General features: G+C 35.6%; 1 protein-coding gene across 1 annotated transcript in view; it reads right to left on the bottom strand.

Annotated features, from left to right (window-relative positions):
• dok6 (docking protein 6) overlaps positions 1–21,655 on the bottom strand; it is a 90,475-nt gene extending 68,820 nt beyond the window's left edge. The window contains exon 1 of the mRNA XM_065294986.1: positions 21,477–21,655. Coding sequence (XP_065151058.1) covers positions 21,477–21,542 — 66 coding nt within the window. The 5' untranslated portion in view covers positions 21,543–21,655. The remainder of the gene's footprint in view (positions 1–21,476) is intronic.
• Positions 21,656–22,562: the final 907 nt, after the last annotated feature.

The following is a 22,562-nucleotide window of genomic DNA, read 5'->3' as shown; positions in this document are numbered from 1 at the left end:
TCGCTGCAGCATTGGGGGAATTGGTGATTCTCTGCCCATCTTGACCTCTGAGAGACACTGCCATTCTGAGAGGCTCTTTTTATACCCAATCATGTTGCCAATTGACCTAATAAGTTGCAAATTGGTCTTTCAACTGTTCCTTATATGTACATTAAAATTTTCTGGCCTCTTATTGCTACCTGTCCCAACTTTTTTTGGAATGTGTAGCTCTCATGAGATCCAAAATGTGCCAATATTTGGCATGACATTTCAAAATATCTTACTTTCAACATTTGATATGTTATCTATATTCTACTGTGAATAAAATATAAGTTTATGAGATTTGTAAATTATTCCATTCCTTTTTTACTCACAATTTCTACAGTGTCCCAACTTTTTCTGTTTTGGGGTTGTATTTTCAATGTTGATGTATTATTTTTGAATCAGTATACACCGGATCTGATATTTACGGTAAATTGTCATCACTTTTGTATCTACTTGGAATATTTTAAGTACTTTTTGAAAAAAGTTGTAACTGTTTGTATACTATGTTTTATATCATATAATAAATAAATGAGTACATTATTTGCCCCAAATGCCTGATTGGTGTTCAATACTGGTGGTTTTAATTAAAAATCACAACCTAATGCAAGTCATTAAAGCAAAATCATACCCCAATATATAATTTCATACCCAAATATGTGTTAAGTTTGACTTGCTGCCAGTAGAGGCGCTAATTTGAATGAACAATAAAAATGAACACATCCTTTCTAAGAGTGGTTGGTAAAATTACATTTTCATTGATGTTTAAATGTTTTGTGGGTTTAACGTTTATGCAATACAATTTATCAGATTATTAATTTAGTAAATATTCTAATATTCTAAATGTAAAATATTCTCATATTTTGCAATACTTGTTATTTTAATTTTGCACAGTTAATTCCTTTCTCATCAAAATGTAAAATTAGGTATGCACCGCCATACACTTTACAAGACGACACACATACGCACGCATACACACACAACCCAACAAGGTCAAGCTGTGTCAGTGTAGGACTAATCCAAAGCCCAGGCTATCGAAGATCTGCATAGGTAATAACAATGCCAGCATGAAACAGTGTCCAACATACTGCAGGAGGCGATGGGAGGGTTTTGGGGTGATGAACATTATTAACTTATTTCTCGTAAAAATATGGCCCAACAGAGCAAGCACGCTGTCTTCTCGCTTACCGTGGCCAACAGATCTGAAATCAGTGGGAGGAAATGGAATTTAGGTGACATTCAGCAGGTGCTGATGACTCACATATATTTTGGTTATCGGATCTACCGCATCCCTGTTTGATATCACGAACAAAAAGTCAGGTCATAAGGAGGTATCAAGCTGAACATGCTATTAAAATGTTATCTATAGTATTTTACTCCCATGGATCTAAAATACATGTCATATTTTAATATGACAGCCAGCAAGCACATATTTGCATTTTTAAGATCCCTTATAGCCGTCCAAACACACCCCAGATGTCTAGGCTATAACAAGGCAAAATTTGGACTGTCAGTGAAAATGTAGACGTCTAACCATATCCCAAAAATAAATAAAAATTAAATGCAACTAAACACCTTGTAATAATAACTGTGGACTTACATCATATTTCTCACCAGATATTTAGCAAAAAACGACATTTTACCAAATTCAGCTTAAAGTGGGTTACACATAGACAGACTATTTTGAATCTACAGTTAACCTCGACTGTAAAATGATGGCTATTGCTTGCTGCGTAGGTACTGTATGATTAAAACATAAAGCAATAATGAGACCCAACCTAAATCCAATGTCACTGGGACAAAAGCAGCTCGTGTTAAAACATATGGTCTAGATACGAAATTAGCCACCTCGTAAAATATATGTCTGTGTTGACTTTATTGTATATTTTATATACACTGTATCTCAATATAGAAAAAATGCACTGCGAAATCTTCCACATTAAGACCTGGGGTATGCATGAAAAGTAGATGGTGTCTATTTTGGATAAGAGCTTTACCAAGATCTCTTTAAGAATGGCTCATTTTAATCCCGGGTTGATGCTATTGTTATCGGTGTTGATGCTACCATCCTCTTTATCATCAACCACTTAATTTCTATCCTGAATAATTAACTCTTCTCGCGCTTTCTAACACTTACGGCAACATTTCATTAAGGTGCAAGGAGAGAGAGCGAGAGAGCGAGCGAGCGAGCGAGCGAGCGAGAAAGCTCCACATGGAGCATGTAGGTCACTCTAACCTTTTGTGAAGAACATTAGTTAAAATGTCAGGTTTGAGGCAGGTCTAACCGCCTGCCTGTGCTCTGCTCATACTAGTGCATTACCAAAATAGCTGCAAAATAATGTTGAAACAATATGTAGGTCAAGTTTTCTCATCATAAAGTAAAGCAATGGCTGTGGGATTATATGGATGCAAAAAAGTTCCCTAAGCAAATGTCAGAACCTACACACCGTATTAAATATTAAAGTTGGAACTTTGCTATTTATTTATGGGTCTCACTACTTAATCTTTAGTTGTTCACTCCCAAGATACCGGAAAGACTGAAGTTAAACAACAACAGCCACACAATATTTTTTTTAAGTGTTTTTTGTGCCAACCGGAACTACAAAAATAATGTTATTTTCATATAATTTTTTTATAGCAGCACAGAGACAGTGTTTGCAATTTATGGGGAAATTAACATACAAATGTCTTACTTATTGTTGGGAACCACTTTATGAAATGAAGCCGCATAACAAAACCAACATGAACGGTCAATTTCAGGCATCTCTTGTTAAGATTTAAGATTTAGGCAGTTTATGAACGGTCTGTGGGTGTGCCATCGCCGGGTAATACTATGAGCCGGATAACTACAATGCTCTCATCCAATCTCTCAAATAGGGGATTTCATTTTTTACCATTAATCGTTTTGAACCTTTTCTTTTATCTATTGCTTCTATTATAAAGCTCTCCAAAGCAGTTTAATTCATACTGTAAGTCTGCTCAGACACAGAACCAGACAGGAAAGAGTTGTTACTGGACTGTCAAGATTATCTATAAAGCGCAATAAAACATACACAGGAAACTAAACAAGCAAACAAACGGGGCAATTTAAGGCTTTGAGGGACACAAATATCCACTTCGGTTTATTAGCAAAGCCCCAGCATGTAAGAGAGCATAATCCATGCATGAACAAACTGAGGGTGAGACGCGTACAGCATTCTGGGCACTGTTGGTTGAATTGTCAATTATCAAGTGTAAGGTACAGCAAACCGCTCTGAAAGTGTTTGGAAAAGGTCATCTGTCAAAGCCTTTCATATGAACAAGGACAAGATTTGTGAGAGAAGCCACAGAGGTAAACATCAGTGTGTGGGGGGGTCTAATGGTATTTCATGCATTTTGACTTATTAACACAGTAAAAGAGTTAGATCCCTCATGCTAAACATATAGGCAAAGTGTCAAAGGACCATTTGGACATACAACAGAGTATTTCTGTGCACTTCATCTGGGTTTGTACAAGTTTCTGTGTGTTTTTTTCGGACTACTAAATCTTTTGCAAAAGGAAAAGTGCAGGAAGTACAGTGGAAGTCCTTATGTGGGAAAATCAATGTCACCAAAGAAGTGTGTTGTTGTTTGTAATGGAAATTTAAGCTTGTTCAGCTTCCCACTGACAGTGTCACTAACCCTAACAGGGTTATAAGTCACAGATAGTAAATAAAACTGAATCAAATATCTGTGTTTGTTGGCAAGCGTAAGTGATCACAAATCAATGAAAAAAATGCTTTAGCTGGGTTTTTTCATAGCATATTTCATAAGGCTTCCACAATGCTAAAATAATCATCCCATCTCAATTATTTGACCTCCTCGCGATGATTTCAGATCACCGCAATGATTTCAGATCACCGCGATGATTGCACATCGCTCTAAAAAACACAAGGGGGAGCTGCAGTGCCTGTATAAACGAGACAGTATCAGATGGCGCTCCTTAACTGACAATGTAACGCGATACACTGCAAAGCCATTAAATACAATGGAAAAAACAGGATTCAAATAAATGCTGCAAAACTTTGATAAGCAGTTTGAACTGCTAGGTAAACATACATTTCCAAAACAGCTATTTTAAATTTAGGAAAGTAAAGGATGCTATTCTTAAAGGAACAGTATGTAAGAAATTTATATCAATTAATCATAAAATGTGCCTGAAATGTCACTAGACATTAATTTTCATTTCAAATACTTACATCACTGACAACTGTGGTCTGGCCAGGATATTGACATTTAAGTTTTAGCCACAAGTTTGTGATTGCAATACCAGTTTTGGCCACAATCCTACATACTGTTCCTTTAAGGATCTGTAAGGAATACATTTTTTGTACCCACTACAAACATGTGGTCCAGTACTAATATGACCTCTGGTATAGTCAGTTTATTTTGATTGCATTTTTATTTTCAGTATTTATTTTTTCCTATTAAGAATTTTCCATTTTTTATAAATATATTCATTAAATAATTACTTTTCAATATGTGTTATGTGTATTAATATTTACTGTCAGATAAACCTTGCAAAATATGTGTGAAAATTATTTCATGAACAAACAAAATTTATGAGAATTAAATGTCAAAGCAATAAAACAGACAATTAATCATCATAATCGCCAAAGTCCTAAACAGGCAATTAATCGTCACAATTTATTAGACCTTTAATCGCCAGCCAAATTTCATAATTGTGACAGCCCTAATATTTCATATGTTTATGCAGAAACAAAATAATTAATTCTGGGTTTCTCTGTTTTGAAATAATCATTATAATTAAACAGAATCTCAATAAGCGTTTGTAATTCAACAAAATGAGACAATTGGTTTAGGATCTGATGTGTTTTCAATGGCTCTCGACGTAATTCATGAGCAAAGCTCTATCTTATTTAGACACACGGTTGAGAAACTCGAGGTTGCTTTGATTTTCTGTCACTTTAAACTTGTTTACCTTCACGCAACCGTGACAACCATCTCCCACATGACAACACGATCAGTGGTGAATAATGAAGTGGAGTTTGGGGACACTGTTGCTTTGCTATTTTTGGATTAATCATCAAGGCTAAGCACGTGCACTTATGCACCTGAGCCGGCAAACAACCAGGATTAATACAAGCATATTGTTCTGAGAAATCCTTGTGGCCCTTTCAAGAAATCGGATGAATCTACATTATATACATATTAGTACAGTATCAGCCTATTTGACAGATTATTGGTGACCTCAAGCATGCACAAGGAAAAATAGCTATTCTATATCATTACACGGTTATTTTTTTTTCTTGAAAAAAGGCTCAATTGATGATCCATGCATAACGGCGTAGTTTCAAGGAGAAATCAAAGGAAAGGTCTATAGAAAAATATTCCCTGCGGACCATGGCACTAAACAGTAGATGACAATAAGACGTAATTCACTGCAATCATTCAATTGTAATGAATGGAGGAGTGGAGCAGAAATTTGCGACTTGAGAACCGCTAATGGAACATAAAAAGGTCAGGTAGATCTGAATGCCGGTCCATTCAACTGCTTACATAAGAAGCTTTTTATGAAGAACCACAGTAGCCTACAAATCTCAAATGAATCTCTATTCCTGGGAATATATTTCATCATATTCATGACACATAATTTTGTTCCTGGCAATGTTCCTATAAATTACATGTTGTTGTTACTGTCTGGGCCATTTGTCTTCCCTGCATCTCCTACCATTAGCGATCATTTTTTGGGAAAAAATGCTTGTCGTCAAAATAGTGCCTAATAAAAGACAGAATTCATTCTACTACACAGTATGATAATGGTAATAAAATATACTAGTCAACATTTGAAGTGGATCAAAAATGTTTGTCAAAGTTGTCCTACGACAAGAATGGGTATTAGGTATTGGTTTTATGTAAACTTTTATTAAACGTTTTGATCCACTTCGAATGTTGACTAGTGTAGTTTAAATTCATCAAAAATGGGTAATTTTTGCCCATTATAGCCTATTGCATTTGTATGTGGGCGGCCACTATCTCTCAGCAGATTGCTCTTGGTCACATATATATGAAGAGTTTGGTTCCAAAACGCAATAAATCCATTTTGACAAATTTCTGTAAAAACGTGTTTTCTATACAAAGAAAGTGACAAGATGAAAACCACTATTTTCTGTTACAAACTTTCACATAGCATCTTTGTGTTATAAAAACATAAAAAATTCAAATCCATAACTTGATTTTCAAAGATTTATGCGTGGTTATACTTGACGGCGTCACTTAACATTTTTCACAGCCATCAGCTGTGATTCTCGTTGACTTTGAGTAAAATGAAGGAACGTTTTTCACAAGATCTGTTAGCACGGGTAGATGCTGTCAGGAGAACAAGCGATCGTCTCCCGAGTGCCTCTCGCATAAATTATTAGATGTTGATGGCTTACGTTTCTTTCCCGTCACAGAAAACCACAGGTTTATCAATGCTATTAAAGTATTATTTCGTTTTTGTTTGTTTGTTGATCACGAAGTACGAAGTAGATGAGGAAAAGTAAGATTCCGTGTACACAACGCGCAGTCATTGTTTGTTTACATTGCGTGGAATGGTGCGCTTTAATCTGTGGAGTGGCATTCTGTAGAAAACGGGGAGTGGCGTTTATTGCGTTTTGGGAAAAAAGGGAGAAAAGATGACAGAATAACATGGCGGATATTGGATTTTGCGTAAAATTAAGAATTTACTTTTAAATACTGACCTGATATAATACTGATTTTGGCAGTAACTCATTTTTTTTCAAAAACGGCATTTATTGCGTTTTGGAACCAAACTCTTCATATATATATATATATATATATATATATATATATATATATATATATATATATATATATATATATATATATATATATATATATATATATATATATATATATATATATATATATATTTTGATGTATCTCTGGTACCATGTGAGCAGAACATCTCTGAAATAAGCCATGGTGGGATCAAGAAAAACCCCAAAACCCCACAACTCATTCCTGCTTGTGAAGTAATTCATTTAAATAGTCAAACAATATTAAGTCCAAAACGATATTTTGGACTTTAGCATTCAAGAGATTGTGCAGCATTGTGCGTTTGTAAAAAGCTGTTTGCATAAAGGATCAGGTGCTTGGCGAATGGCTCTCCAATTAAAACCGAATATAAAAACTCCCACATTCACACCAGGTCAGCTAATCTACACATTTTATGAGTGTGTTTTGCCCTATGAGCAAAATATACAACCAGAATCAGCTTTCTGCACTACATCTTGCAACACAAAGCGAGATTTACAAAAATACATATTGAAATAGCGGACAACGCAGTCCAGTGTCCTCACACGGGGGTCATAATGGTGTTTGACTACACATAACTGTACACTACGGAATAGAATATCTATGAAATTAAGAGGAAAAGAATAAAGTCTAAGCTATACTATTGCTTGTGGTTATCTGAGGGCACAAAATAGCATTAAACACATTCTAGCTTCTGGCAAAGAAAAGCAGATAGCATGTCCACATAGCCAATAGAGTCCTGAAGCATTAAGAACTTTCTCAGCATGAGAGAAAAAAGGATAGGGTGATATTACAATGAAATAAAAATGCCCGGTGGTAAAATAAAACCCTAAAAGTGTGTTCAATGGGCCATGCTAGTGTGGCTGAAGCTAGGTTGGCCAGATTGGGTGCTGCTGTGTTCGCCCAAAGCACATACTGTACTGTGCTCAGAGATACTAGAAACAGAATGACTAGAGATGAGCATAACCCAGGAGATACAGCTATGATTAATGTGTGCCAAATGATTAGAAAAGGGGAAGAGAGGCTTGGTAAATGGACCTATGGTACATTCATTCAAAGCTAAAATTTTTCCATACTGATTGTAAGAGTCTCCATAGACTGGAACCACAAAAAGTATTACAGGATATGCTAAACATCTTATCATTATATTCTAAAAAATGTTTTTGCAAATATAAAAACACTTAACATAGCTCATCTTAATACTGTAATGAGGAGGGATTTAAATGCAAATATTACATTGACAACATTATTTAAACTTTTATATTATTATAAAGTATTATTTATATTTTTAAATCATGTAAAACAGTGTTCGTGTGAAACAATTTAATATAATTAATTAATTTAAACGAAACTGTTAGCATTTTACCAGCAATATAAAATAAAATCTGGCAACAACATTATTTCTTGGCATTAGTAAATGCATTAGCTAACATCAGTGGTGGCCGGTGACTTCTCCTTCGAGAGGTGCAAATTCAAAATATGTGTTTAGAGTGTCATGTCTGTGGCTTGTCATGTCAAAATATGTGTTCAGAGTGCCGTGTGTGGCTTATCATGTCAAAATATGTGTTTAGAGTGTCATGTGTGTGGCTCGTAATGTCAAAATATGTGTTAAGAGTGCCGTGTGTATGGCTCATCATGTCAAAATATGTGTTTAGAGTGTCATGTGTGTGGCTTGTCATGTCAAAATATGTGTTCAGAGTGTGGTGTGTGGCTCATCATGTCAAAATATGTGTTTAGAGTTTCATGTGTGTGGCTCGTCATGTCACAATATGTGTTCAGAGTGTGGTGTGTGGCTCATCATGTCAAAATATGTGTTCAGAGTGTCATGTGTGTTGCTTGTCATGTCAAAATATGTGTTCGATGTGTCATGTGAACATATGTGTCATGTCAAAATCTGTGCCTGCTGCAAACGCGTCGAAAGGGTTTATGATAAAAGAGACACTCATGTTCACAAAATACTCACAAGACACTCATTTAACACTAAACTCTGATTGCACATGAGATTAAGTCATTATCTGGCAAATGTGATTTTGGCACGTTTTTGACATGATGCATGATGCAAATAGGTTCACATGACGTGCTGAACACATATTTTGACATGACTTGACATTTTCACATAATTTTGAGATTCACATTGTGCACCCTTAAAAACGTCACCAGCCACCACTGGCTAAAATGAACTAGCAATAAGCAATATAGCTTTCAGCATTTATTAATCTTAGTTAATCTTAAGGCCCATGGGCGTCGGAAGCAAAAAAAAAAAAATGTGGGTGGGTCCAAAACATTAACTGGAGTAGATGCCAATTTCTTGTATTCTGGTGGCTTTTAAATAAACACTTGATTTTATTGCCTAAAAGCCTTGTTTACCTTGAGTCGTGGCCCTCGCGGGAGTGCAGTTGGCGAAAGTAGTGAAAACACGAATGAAGTTTCATTTATATGGAGTCTAAATGAGCCAAGTGGAATGGAGGAAGCACCGAAGCAGCAGCATGGAAGTCAAGGCTGACTTATTAGGTTTAATTTAATAATAAGTTTAATTTATTTGGCCGTTCCTGTAGTGGAATTGATTTGACGGACGGCGCTCTGACAAGTAAACAACCATATGCACTAAATTCGATAAAAAGTGAGTGGGCTCAATATCATTTGTCTTAAAAAGTGGGTTTTATTTTTGGTCATTTAACCCATCTAAATAAGTAGTGAACACACGGCTGGCAAGTCGAGAACACACACGCATACTCAGAGCAGCGGGCAGCGAAGCAGCTATCCCTAAAGCGCAAGGGAGCGTCTAGGGTTAAGGTGCCTTGCTCAAGGGGCACCACAGGTGCAACCTGCCGATAGGGCCGTATTATCCAATGGGCATGGGGCAGAAATTAATAAAAAAAAAAAAAAATGTATAATTGCTCAAGCACAAATAACTCGCAGCTATCCAGGCTTGTCCATGGTGTTGAGTATGCGTTAGAAGCTGCACAGATACGTGTGCGAGAAAAAGACGGACGCACAAAGTTTGTTGTATTCCAATGCCCTGTCTTCCTCTGCATTCTATGTGCAGCAGAGGTTGGCACAGTGCATCGCCAACAGACAGAGAGGTAGGCAGGAGTTCCTCACACAGGTCATATTCCAGCTGTGTTTTTCTTGACTTGTGTGGAGGTGAGTGCCTCAGCTTTACAGCTAATAAGCCAAAAAATAACTACAGTTAACTTGTGTCTTGCTAACATGACTCATATAATGCAATGCATTTTCTAAAGTTTAAATAAGGAAAAAAAACTTTAGTTTAAAGTTTAAAACTTTTTGTAACAATTTTAGTTGCTGTTTTTTGTCAATCATTCTGTAGTGTTTTTTCTTCACTATTTTTGCAGCATTTTTCCTGTGAAATTACCCAAAATTATTTTTGTAGGAATTGCAAAATTAACAAAAGTTTAGTGTAAATATGTTCTCTTTTAACCCCAAAACAATTAAAACGATTTACTGCATTGTGCAAAATAAACAAACAAATTATTAGTGAAACTTTCCACCCTCTCCTTGGTGCAGTCATTTATTCTAAATATTTTTGAAACTAGTATTCACATTGTTGGCAGGAAGTTGCAATATATTTAACCTTTTGTTAAAAAAATTATTAGGCCTAAGAGAAGTGCCCTTTATTTCACATGAGCCTCTGCCCCCCTATGCATGTCCCTCCTTGCAACAAAAATATCTACATGTACTGATATTGTCCTACAGGTTGTGATAACAGTATATGCTGTAAATAAATCCTGTAAATTTCGAGGTGTTTCTTACAAAAAGAACCATACAATATAATTTGATTGTGTGCAGGAGGCCTTTATTCTAAACTGTTACATAAAATCACTAGTGAAACGTATCAAATTTTTACAAGAAGCTTATTTCAAAGGCATTTTACCATCCACTTTTTGAATTTGTTTCCTGTTGCTGTAAAGTTGGAAAATTGGTAGAGCACCGCACAGGTTTGTATTCAATTCACAAATAACAAACATACTGATAACAAAAATATTGATTGAATGCTCTATGAGTTGCTTTGGATAAAAGTATCTGCCAAATGCGTAAATGAAAGCACATTTTTGTCACTTTTGCTTTTCTGACCCATGGGCACATTCTGGGCCATCGTAGTTTAAAACTCTCCCATTGAACTCCAAAACACAAAAGTTGTGGACAGCTCAGAATCAAAGCTAAAAGTGCCCTTTGTAGATTCAAACCTTCAATTTCACATTTCAGTCTGATGATGTCCTCAACTGACCTTGGATGAAAAACTCCTTTGAAATGTCATCAGTCATTTAGTCTCCTCTTACAGAGCGTAAATGCCTTTTCTCACTTTTGCTCTTTCTCGAGATATTTAATTTACAGAGAGACTGTGAAGCAGACATACACATGAAGATCTGCTCAGAGTGTTGTCACGAGACAAACGGACTTTCAAGCGCTTATGACATAAACAGCACTGATTTACTTAACAAAGTTTACATGAGCAGTCGCTCCCTTTTATTTATGTGATAAATCTGCACAATCAGTCATGTCTCACACATCAATGACATCTAGTAATGTTTGCTTCTGTTCAAAACAAAAGTGTGTTTAGTAATTAAAAACAGCAGGGATCGATAATGTGAAATGTTGGAGTGAAGAATGAAAGGAGATTTATCTGTGTGAGAAATGGCACAATAGTGCTGCATTATTCACTCTGAATAACATTTGCTTGGGCTGCTGTGGGGGGCTATTCATCAGCCCTAATAAGAGGCTACAATTTGTCTTCCACTCTTTGTTTGAATCAATCTGATGAAAGCTGGATAAACAGCATTAGCGTGAACATGAAAACAGGGAATCTGTATGAATATGATACAGGTGTAGCTGTCAATGTTGTGCTTTATTCAGACTTGAATTGCAACTGCATTTGGAGTTTCTGGAATTGAATTTCAATTTAGTTATCAAACAGGACATTTATAGATCCCTGTACATTAAAGTCTTTATGATCGGCCAAACAACATTAAGCTGGTTAACAGGAAATAGCTATACAATAAGTCCTCCGTTGTGCTTTATAAATCAGTTTTTTATTCATCTTCCTTACATTTCTCTTTAAATCCCAGTGCTACCGTAGATCTCGTGGGATGTGGCCAATTTAATTTATATTTCAATTCACTGAGGATTTAAAGTGGGACTCAATTTTTTTATTCTGACTAGCGCTGTAAGATGAGCACACAGTGACATTTACATTTATGGATTTGGCAGACGCTTTAAAGCAACTTTACATTGCAATGCATTACAATGTATACATTTTATTATATTATATATGTGTTCTCTCGGATCCAAACCATGACCTTTGCCCTACCAATTGAGCTCAAAATGCTGGCCATTTCTCAATATGTGTTCTTGTCTGTACTCGTGTTCTCGTGAAACATCATCAGTCGCAGCCAAAGTACTGTTAGAATTCAAAGTTTGCATCAAGCCAAGTTCACATAACATCCTTGGATGTGTTCTTGATCTGCCCCTTTTATCAAGGATGAATCGGGATGTGACATGTGTGAACTTATGACAGCCAAGTTTCCCAGAATGTATTTCGCATCACCGGCAATGGAGCTGCACAATATTAGAAATATTAATCTTTCTGTCATAAAATGTTGCTGTTTGTTATGAATATAGATGTATGAACTTCAAATCTTTGGTCAGTCAATAAAGATAGCAACTTTATAAATATTTTCTTTGACGATTTTGTATGTAAGTTCCAGGTGATCAGCAGTAATCAATTATATAGATATATTATTTATTCATACATTTCAATATTTACAAAAAAATTACGGAAGAATGTGTAGCACATATTTGATATAATAAATTCCTATAAGTCTTTCAATATGCAATTTTTCCAAAGGCCCAGTGTATCTGAGAACACACTTTCTCAGTTTTTTTTTTTTGTATATTTAAAAAAGATATATATATATACACATTATTATTTCATGTCTTCTGTGTTTCTCGAAATAACAGAGAGAACTTTAAAAATAGACTTGTTATGGAACAATAAAAAATCTACTTTAGGGGGCGTATAACAGAAACTTTCTATCTTAGGTCTTAACTTAAAGGAAACCATCAATATTTTTTAATATGTTCTTACTTCAACTTAGATGAATTAATACATACCTATCTTTTTTCAGTGTGTGCACTTTTAATCGTTGTACAGCGCCTTGTGAATGTGTTGGCATTTAGCCTAGCCCCATTCATTCCTTTGGCTCCAAACAAAAGTTTTATTTTGTGCCACCATACTTGTAACTACTCATGTAACAGTCTTTAAATAGGGAAAACATAGAAGTGTTTGGTGGCTTCTAAATTCATCCCTGTTTGGATCCTAAGGAATGAATGGGGCTAGGCTAAATGCTAACACATACACAAGGCGCTGTAAAAAGATTAAAAGTGCACGCATTGAAAAAAGATAGATATGAATTAATTTGTCTAAGTCGAGTTAAGAACATAATAAAATATTGAAAAACGTTGGTGTTTTCCTTTAAGATATGTTAAATTAGGATTTTTGCAAATTCGTATTATAGAACAGTGTTTCCCATATATGCATTTATCTCTGGCGGGCCGCAGAATCAACACTGGCTGCCACAAATAGATTTTTCATGATTCCCATTAACATTTTAATTTTACTATTTAGAACGGCTTAATTCATTGCAGCGAGCACTCAGCGCGCCTCCATCCTCCCTCTCTCGTTGTGTGCAGCGCCAACAGCGCGCGCCTCCGGCCCCCTCCCCTCTCTTTGCTACGCGCCGCCTCTCTCACATAACAGTGAAAAGTATTTAACTCCGTGTTCTTTCTCTTTTTCGAGTAAACGTCAACAGTCACGGATGTTACGGCTGATCAAGTTCATCATGAGAGTAACTTAACAAAAGGTTAGCAGTAGTGTTTCCCCCACATACCCGTTCTGATGTGAGTCTGTGTCCGAGCTCTCTCCCTACCGCGGCATGCAAATGCACGTCTTCTGTAGTAACACCAACCGTGTATTCTCTCATATTTCTGAATTTGCAACAAATTGTTTGCGCTATACGCGATATACAATAAAACTACCACTCGTATTTCAAATAAAAAAGCGCTCATAACACAACAACACTGATGAGAAGAGCAACATCAGTACAGCCTCAATGTAAACAAATGATGATTTTTTTCAGACAATGTCGCGTTTTTAGCAGCAGTTAAAGAAAGAGCTGATTGGATTCAAGAAAGAGCCGATTGGATTCAACAAAGAGTTACTGAGTCGTGGGTCGTTACTGGGTCCTGTTTAGTCACTTTTTTATAGACAACAGAATAGAAATGTAAAAATAGCATTCAGTTGTGTTAAAATGCAATATAATGTGACGGATCAAAGAGTAAAACATGCCGCAATGACGTCACATATATGCTAATCAGCGTGTGACGTCATCACCGCCACAGTATCTCAAAATCCTGTGGGAAACACTGTAGAAGCAAATCTAAAGTTGATTTAGGATTCTCATCTTATCTTACCAAATCTTATCTCATCTCTAGTTATTAAATCTTAAATTGCTCAGTCATGTTTGGCTATCAACTTTCAGGTCTGTTACCAAGAAGCAACCAACAATGCATGCATAAGCTGCAGCAGTAACAACATAAACAAACGGCTTTCGTGGAACAAACGTAACTTCCGGTAAACTCTGATAACAAGCAATATAAACAAAAAGTAGATAACCTCAGTTCAAATCATAGCTAAAGCGTATCAAAAACTAAACTTAGCTAACGTTACTGTGAAAAATATTGTCTACAATGTTAACTACGCACTACGCCAAACCTTCCTTTGGATAACGGTGATCCATGATCGGCGTCTCCGCTCGTCTTCAGGAAACCAAAACGTTTGTTATTTTCAACAAGATATTTGTTTCAGAGTCTAGCCACTAGCCGGACTATTAAACATACATAGACCGGAAGTAAAGTTCCATCCAGACTGGTAATCACGACGTGCGTGCTTCTGATGAAACCATCTATAAACATACAGTAAACCACATTTTTTTATGTAAATGTGGCAAGATTAATCAGATTTTATGGAAGTAAGTGTTTTTTTATCATTGTTTTACCATCAATGCGCTGTGATCCTCTGTGAGCTACTACATTTAAAGGGACATTCCACTTTTTTTTGAAAATATGCTCCTTCTCCAGCTCCCCTAGAGGTAAACATTTGAATCTTACTGTTTTGGAATCCATTCAGCTGATCTCCGGGTCTGGTGCTAGCACTTTTAGCATAGCTTAGCACACTGAATCTTATTAGACCATTAGCATCGCACTAAAAAATGACCAAAGAGTTTTGATATTTTCCTATTTAAAACTTGACTCTTTTGTAGTTACATCGTGTACTAAGACGGACAGAAAATTAAAAGTTGCCGTTTTCTAGGCAGATATGCTAGGAACTATACTTTCAAACCGGCGTTTGAACTTTTAATTTTCAAATGTTTAGCTCTAGGGGAGCTGGAAAATGAGCATATTTTCAAAAAAAGTGGATTGTCCCTTTAAGCGTTTAGCAAATGCGACTTACAAAAATGAGAAAACTTTTCAGTTGGCTAAGTTCTACAATGCTACATTTCAACACTTAATAGAGACCTGAGAAGATAAAGAAGCGGAGTTAAGTGTATATTCATCATGATCATGATTCATTCAACTGTTTTTTTAATAATGAGGGATGATGGAGATTGGAAGATGGCTCCACTAGTGAGAAACATTGAATGTGAATAATGGGAGTAATTTAGTGCCCATTTAATCCAAAAACAAACATTGCGGTTTTTCATCATGCTTTTTTTGTCAAGTTAGATGCATCTTTAATACCCATTTTTCTGTATCCTGTATCTCTAGTTCACATCAAATACTGCACTTAGGAAATTTTTATTCTGTAATAGTTTTTCTCCTAAATTAAGTCCTGATTGAAATTACCAAACAGATAAGATAAGATTTTAAAGTTACGATCTTTCTGTAGTACACCCCCAGATCTTTAAAGGACATTGGATATGTGTGCTACTGCACCTGTCCAAGGACAACACTCGAAACACATTGCAGAGGATTCTTTAAACATGTTTTACATTGCAACAATGAATTTCTTAATATTTTTGTCTTGTTCTTCAAATGTATTGTTTATCTTGTTTTCCGGATGTCTAACATTTCTTACTTGAGAAGCAAAACAACAACTTCAATATTAAGGCTCGTTTCAAAAACAATCAATGAGTTTATACCTAAAACAAGAAAAAATCTGCAACTGGGGTATAAAAATAAACTTCAATTAGTAATAAAGATTTCAAACTTAACTGAAATTACATTGTCTTAACCTACTGGCAAGTGCGTCTCACCTGTTTTCTTGTAAATTAGCATTTTATCAGGCTTTTGTGTTTGGATTGAGTCATTTCACTTTAATGGCAATAACAAGGTTATTAGTGACCAATTGAAATGCCTTATTTTCACAAATGTCACTTTAGTCTTCTCATTTACAACATCTGATTGTCTTTTGCTGCAAAACCCTCTAAATACATGCAAAAATACCTACAAAAAAGTCACTTTTCACTGTCTTTTCTGAATAAATGTAAAAGGCTCAAAAACGTGGTCAATATCCTAACATACTCGTAAACCACTTTTAACCGGGTAAAAAACTTGATGTGCGTCATTGTTCATTAAATTATTCCGTGCACTTAGAGGACTTCGCTGAATCACTGTCCCATTTAATAGATTCTACAAACAAGGCAGTATTTCTGAATGGCCTGAGGCCGGGATTAAGCGGATTTGAAGTGAAAGTATTTAATAAATGTATAATAAATGCTGAGAGTATTTAGTCATGTCATTATTTCATTTTTGACAGAGGTGGAATTAGCGGCATTCACATCTGAGCTCCTCATATTTTGACTGGAAACGAGAAAAATACTAAGAACACTAATCAGATGGGTTTTTCTGCAAGACACTTGAGATTGTTTAATAGTCTTCATGTTAAAATGATCTTTGTCATATTGTCCTGGTGTGTGGTGGGCATTCTGGCGCAATATGACTGCCGTCACATCATCCAGGTGGATGCACCACATTGATGGTGGTTGAAAAGAATTCCCCTTTCCATATGTGAAGCACTTTAAGTGCTGCAGTATAATGCGCTATATAAATTATTATTACTATTATTAATAATAATAATCTCTTGCATTAGTAAACTGTTGAACACTTAATCTGCAGATCTCAAATATAGGTCAAGTACTGGTTTGCAACAGCAGTTTCAAATAAGATTACAGTTCCATTGGCCGGTTCAAAGTCGACCGCTTTGGGGTAAGCCTAGATGATTCTCTATGGATTCGCAGTGCATTATAAAGCTTCTGGATAATGTTTGTAAGTGTCATAAACTGTGACTGTCTGGGATAACAGAGGTGGCATAAACAGAAATGATGTCAAATTATCCAAGGGTAAAGTGCATTACAGTATGGAAAGGGTTTACACTATGTACAAAGTCCCTGACTGTCTGTAAACTAATATATAAACATGCTGGGTAAACATAAATTAAGCTTTGCTGAGGAGATGAACCAGACTGAATGGTTTAGGGTGAAAGAAAATTTAATTTTCATCTGTGCTTTTTCTTATTTATCCGAAGTCTGCATTAGATTAGGTCTCAGAAGACTTAGAAATGAGTAAGTAAACAATGGATAAAGAGAGAAATCACAGGGAAAACCAAAGCTGGACCGGCTGTTCAAAACACACTTGCATTAAAAAAAACACTGTGCCAGCAATGATGAGACAAGTAGTTGATCCTCTTTAAAAACCAGCCTTCAATAAAGACCCGTCTGCATAATTCATCAGATAAAAAGATACAAATGGGCGATCAAACCAGTATTAGAGACATCTTACATCAGAATCGGCTAGCTATCAACATTTGCATCAACAGAGAAACATCCAAAGGTTTGGTTGTGTTCATAACCAGAGATATATGGGGAATGGGAAAATGCCAAAGGCGCCCATAACAGTGGGTTCAAAGGCAGGGGCGTCATGCACCAATTTTTTTTAAGGGGGCACAGTGTGCACAGCTTACAGAAATGTGTGCATACATAGTGATGGTCGTTTTTGAAGCACTGCTTCATGAGGCTTCGAAACATTTATGAATCTTTTGTTTCGAATCAGTGGTTCGGAGCGTTTATCAATCTGGCCGAAGTCAAGTGATTTTAGCAAACGAGGCTTCATTACGTCATAACTGTTTCGAAAATCCGATGGTTCACCACTAGGGGAAGTTGATCACAAATGACCATTGTCTAATATGTTTAGGTGAACTCGGGTCAGTTTTATTATGCAAGTTCATAAAACATTTATCCGATCTGACTAATAATAACACTACCATTTTGTCTACTTTTTGTTTATAGACAGATTTAATGACAAAAATGTTCATAATTAAAAGGGTAGTTAGTTTTAATGATTTGTTTGCCCCAAATAAAACTAAAACTTTTAACTATGTCTTAATTAAGTTAAATATTTTTTTAAACATATTTTAATAAAAATCTTCCTTTTATTTTGTGAAAAAAAGTGTAAAATGTTTGGACATATCTGCTTTTACACTCTTTTGACCAGCAGAGGTCGCCAGCGTGTGTGGTGTTTCGAACTGCTTTGAAAAACTGAATCAATTTTCGAAGCAATTTGTTCAATTGATTCGAAGCTTCGAAAAGCTTCGTTTCTCCCATCCCTATGCATACACGGACATCAAACAAAATATTATAGAGCTTTCAGTCTTTTCCATGGCACTATTTTGAGCCTTCCTGCCTTGATGACAAAAACCTCCAAAATAAAAGTGTTGACTAACTTTCATATCAAATACTATTCAATCGGAATAATGACATATTGGCATCATATTTACATCTGGAACGGCATGTTTTTGACGTCAGCGACTGCGCTGAATGCAGCGCCTGCCGCCAGAAGTAATGTAACACGATCAAAACACTATCAAAACGGCGAAAATCTCCGAAAAGTGACAAGGATGCAGCACAGAATTAATAATTTTGTGCATAGTAAACAGATTAAAAGACAAATAACAGATGGGCGCTTCTTTGATTTTGAGAGTCAAAAAACCAAGGGGGCAACTGCCCCCTCAGTTTGAATGGGCATGACGCCTCTGTTCAAAGGCCATTTTATGTGTGAGAAGGTCAGTTAATGTCAGGTGCACTGAATCGTAAACTCATATTTCAGGGTTTTACGTTGATTTCACAGCTACAGTACCTTACGTGACATGGTTTACCCCTTTTATTTAAGATAAATTATCTTTAATGCCAAATGCAACCATGAGGATGTACTGCACGTAATGTAAAAATAATGAAAGTACTTCTATTCTTTCACAGCACTGTTATAAGATAATAATTCTATGTTCTGTATGCAAGCATAAATGCAGTAAATGTGCCATTAATGTGCACTCTTTATCTGTGTTCCAATAAGATGAGACTTCTTTTGTGTATTTACAGGCTAATGTGTTTCTGAGATACAGCTGGTAACTTTATATATCCAATAAAAATCAACAAGCAATATGAAGCTGAAGTAACGCATTCAGGGTGAGCCCATACAAAGGAAGCAATATCTACAGCAGTACACTTTATCTTGCATCTTATAACCCGCAAAAACAAACCATCTTGGTCAAACATCCCTGAAAAAGACAGCAAATATTGATCTAAGCTTTCGGTCGTATGTTACATTACATGGTGAAAGAGGCCTTTCTCAAAGCTAAGACAAATACAGAGGTCTATAGTGTACATTCGGTTTACGGCATCACTATCTGCTACCGCATTATTTTGTTAGTGTAATTTATGTTGTCCTCTGTCAAAGGGATAGTTCACCTAAAATTGAATTCTGTCATCATTTAGACATGTTGCTCCTTCATTTGAGCTGGAGAAAGGAGATGCTCAATGCAGTTCCTTCACTGTATAGGAAAAACTCAACATCTTTAAAATCTGTAAACGTCTATTCGACAAGAAAAGAAAATCATTAAATGTGAAACACCGAATTTGAGTAAATGATGACAATATTAGATTGATTAATCCATTGGTATAAGGAGCGAATCACCAAACTTCTTAGGCAAATACCTTCTAAGCCAACTGGGAGATTCTCGTGAAAATAGACTTATGAGGTGTCATGAAACATTTTGATAAAAAAAGTAAATTAAAATAAGAAGCGCTCAGTTACAAACATCATGATTTCAAATGGCATCATACAACCAATTTTGTTGTTTTTCCACATTTAAGGGGAAAATGTCATTACCGCTACGTGTCCATGACTGGATTTGGTTTCTTTGACACGGAAATATTTATAATAAAAAAATCTAAAAAATTAAAAGCTTCAGTGCATGTTATACTATAAACATTTACAGTAAAGAAACATGTGGTATTTGGTGATCATTGGTAAATGTAGAGACAAAAATAAGGAATATAAATGTCTCCCAGACCAATTTTCTCATCCTCCGCAACAAATTTCAATCATTGTTTAAGCCCTCAAGAAACTAACATTTTCAAATAAAATTGTTGAAAGGGACATAATTGACTGTGACACTCAAGATGGTTACCAGGTAAGCAGAAAAAAGTTGAAATTTTGTTTGTCATAGCACCTAGACAACTTTTTAGTTCTCATTACCGAAACATGAGTTTGTAAATGAATATATTTAATGTAATATCATGTTGCGGTAATGATTTTTTATAATGATAATCTAAAAAATGTAAATAATTCTATAGGAAATATTTTTAAATCCTCTAAAAATAATGGTTATAGTAAGTTCAGACCTTAATCATATACAGGTAGTGCAAAAAAAATTGGCTTCAAGAGCTTTTTTAAAATTCTGATGCTGGACACCTTCTAAATCTGGATTTCGTTTAGAATCACCCAACTTATTCACATGAATTCAAGCCAAGTTCTTAAAAACTTTTTCACTGCTATAAAATTATAATTAATACAGGACTATTTGCAAAGTTTACTGGTAAGCTTGTATTTGGATCCTCTCTTGCATTGGTGATATTGGACCAGCTGCCTAACGCGCCATTGCATTCTGGTTGCAGTGAAGCATAAGTATGAGTTATAATAATATATCACACAGACCTGATGATGACCTACTCTGTATATTCACAGCTGCAAAATCAAGAAAACAGTAAACAGATGCTGCTGCTTAATAATACATTAATCTATACTGGATATGTCTTTCAACAGTGTTCCTGTAGCTCAACTAGTAGAGAAGTGTGTTAGCAGCGCAAAGGTTATGGGTTCAATTTTAACATGCTAATAATAATGTAGCTTGTGTCTCTATAACTTCAACTATAACTTTCAAAATCAAAGCAATAAATATTATTTACTTGCCCTGTATTCTGTTAAGGCCAAAATAATGAGAATACTCCCTAAACAACCCACATTAATTAACGTTAAATAAACCACAAATAATAAACAAAATCAACACAAGTATGATGTTGTTTATTATTGTTAAGATGAGTAACATCAGAACAATATTTGCATACTAGTAAAAGTATTATACCAAGTGGGATGACTTGCTCGTGCACGCTGACAGCACGTTCGTATCGATCAGCGCGCGCTCCCCAAAGCCCTTTTAAATAACGTTACAGATGCCGCGGCAGCTGCTGAAGCCCAAAATAACTAAGCGCACAGTAACGTCCAGCAGGTTACGACTATAGGCTACTCACCCCCAGTTTTTTACTCCGAATCCTCACATATCCCTGCTTCACTATATCGTTGAAGTTTGAAGCCATCCTAACAGCCTGCTCGTCCTCGTCCCCCGTTTCGGCTGCAAGTCCCCTCAGAAGTCAGCACGACATCCGGATCCTAAACAACCTGCCGCCGCTACTGCTGCTCGGGCAACCGGCTCCAGCGGATCAGTCCATTTGAGGATGAGCGGGGGGAGACAGATGATTAAATTGGTACAGAGTGCAGCTTCCTGGAATGCACCATTGGAGTATCGCGGGGGTGGACGCGTTTGGCAACTTCACTATAAAATATATTTAAGCAGCAAACTGTAACTTTTAAGGGTTAAAATGAACAAATGTCAGTGTTGAGTAACTACTGTATAAATGTTAAAGTGTTGAATCTTCGTACCTTACCCCAACTGTCTGGCAGCATTAAGTTTATAGTAATTTATAATTTGAAGGGCTGGTCCTTTTTCGTGGGAAATATGAGTTGGACGTCATTTGGCCCACATAAAAAAGTAACCTGCAAAATTGATACACCCTTTTATGAATGTTGCCAAAGTATTATGTTTGTCATGACAAAACACTTTAAAATATTTATTCAAATAGCAAACACTTTTAAAAAAAAATAATTATATATAGACCAGATTTACAAAAGTAAAAACAACAAAGTCATTAATCTTAAAGACAATAATAACTATTTTTAATTTATTGAAACAAATAAAGACTTAGAAAATATAATTTGTATGGGCAGTTACTGCAAATGTGGTTTCAATGTGCAGTAGTAATATTTCAGAAGACCTCAGCCCGATTTTTATTTCTGACACAAATGGAACCAGCCGACGATATATTCTAGATAAAAGGTGAATCTTACAAAGGAATGTCCAGGTTATATTTCACCCCCATTTTTTTAGGATATAAATATATATATATATATATATATATATATATATATATATATATATATATATATATATATATATATATATATATATATATATATATATTGCATTTTAATTATTTTTATTAAGATTTTTAAATGATTGTGCTTTGTGTTGTGCAAAATTGCATGCTTTACAAGTATAC

This window comes from Paramisgurnus dabryanus, chromosome 22, assembly GCF_030506205.2.
Source record: "Paramisgurnus dabryanus chromosome 22, PD_genome_1.1, whole genome shotgun sequence".
NCBI classification, from domain to species: domain Eukaryota; kingdom Metazoa; phylum Chordata; class Actinopteri; order Cypriniformes; family Cobitidae; genus Paramisgurnus; species Paramisgurnus dabryanus.
Note: the sequence above shows the minus strand (reverse complement) of the source record. Positions and strands in the feature narration are given on the sequence as shown.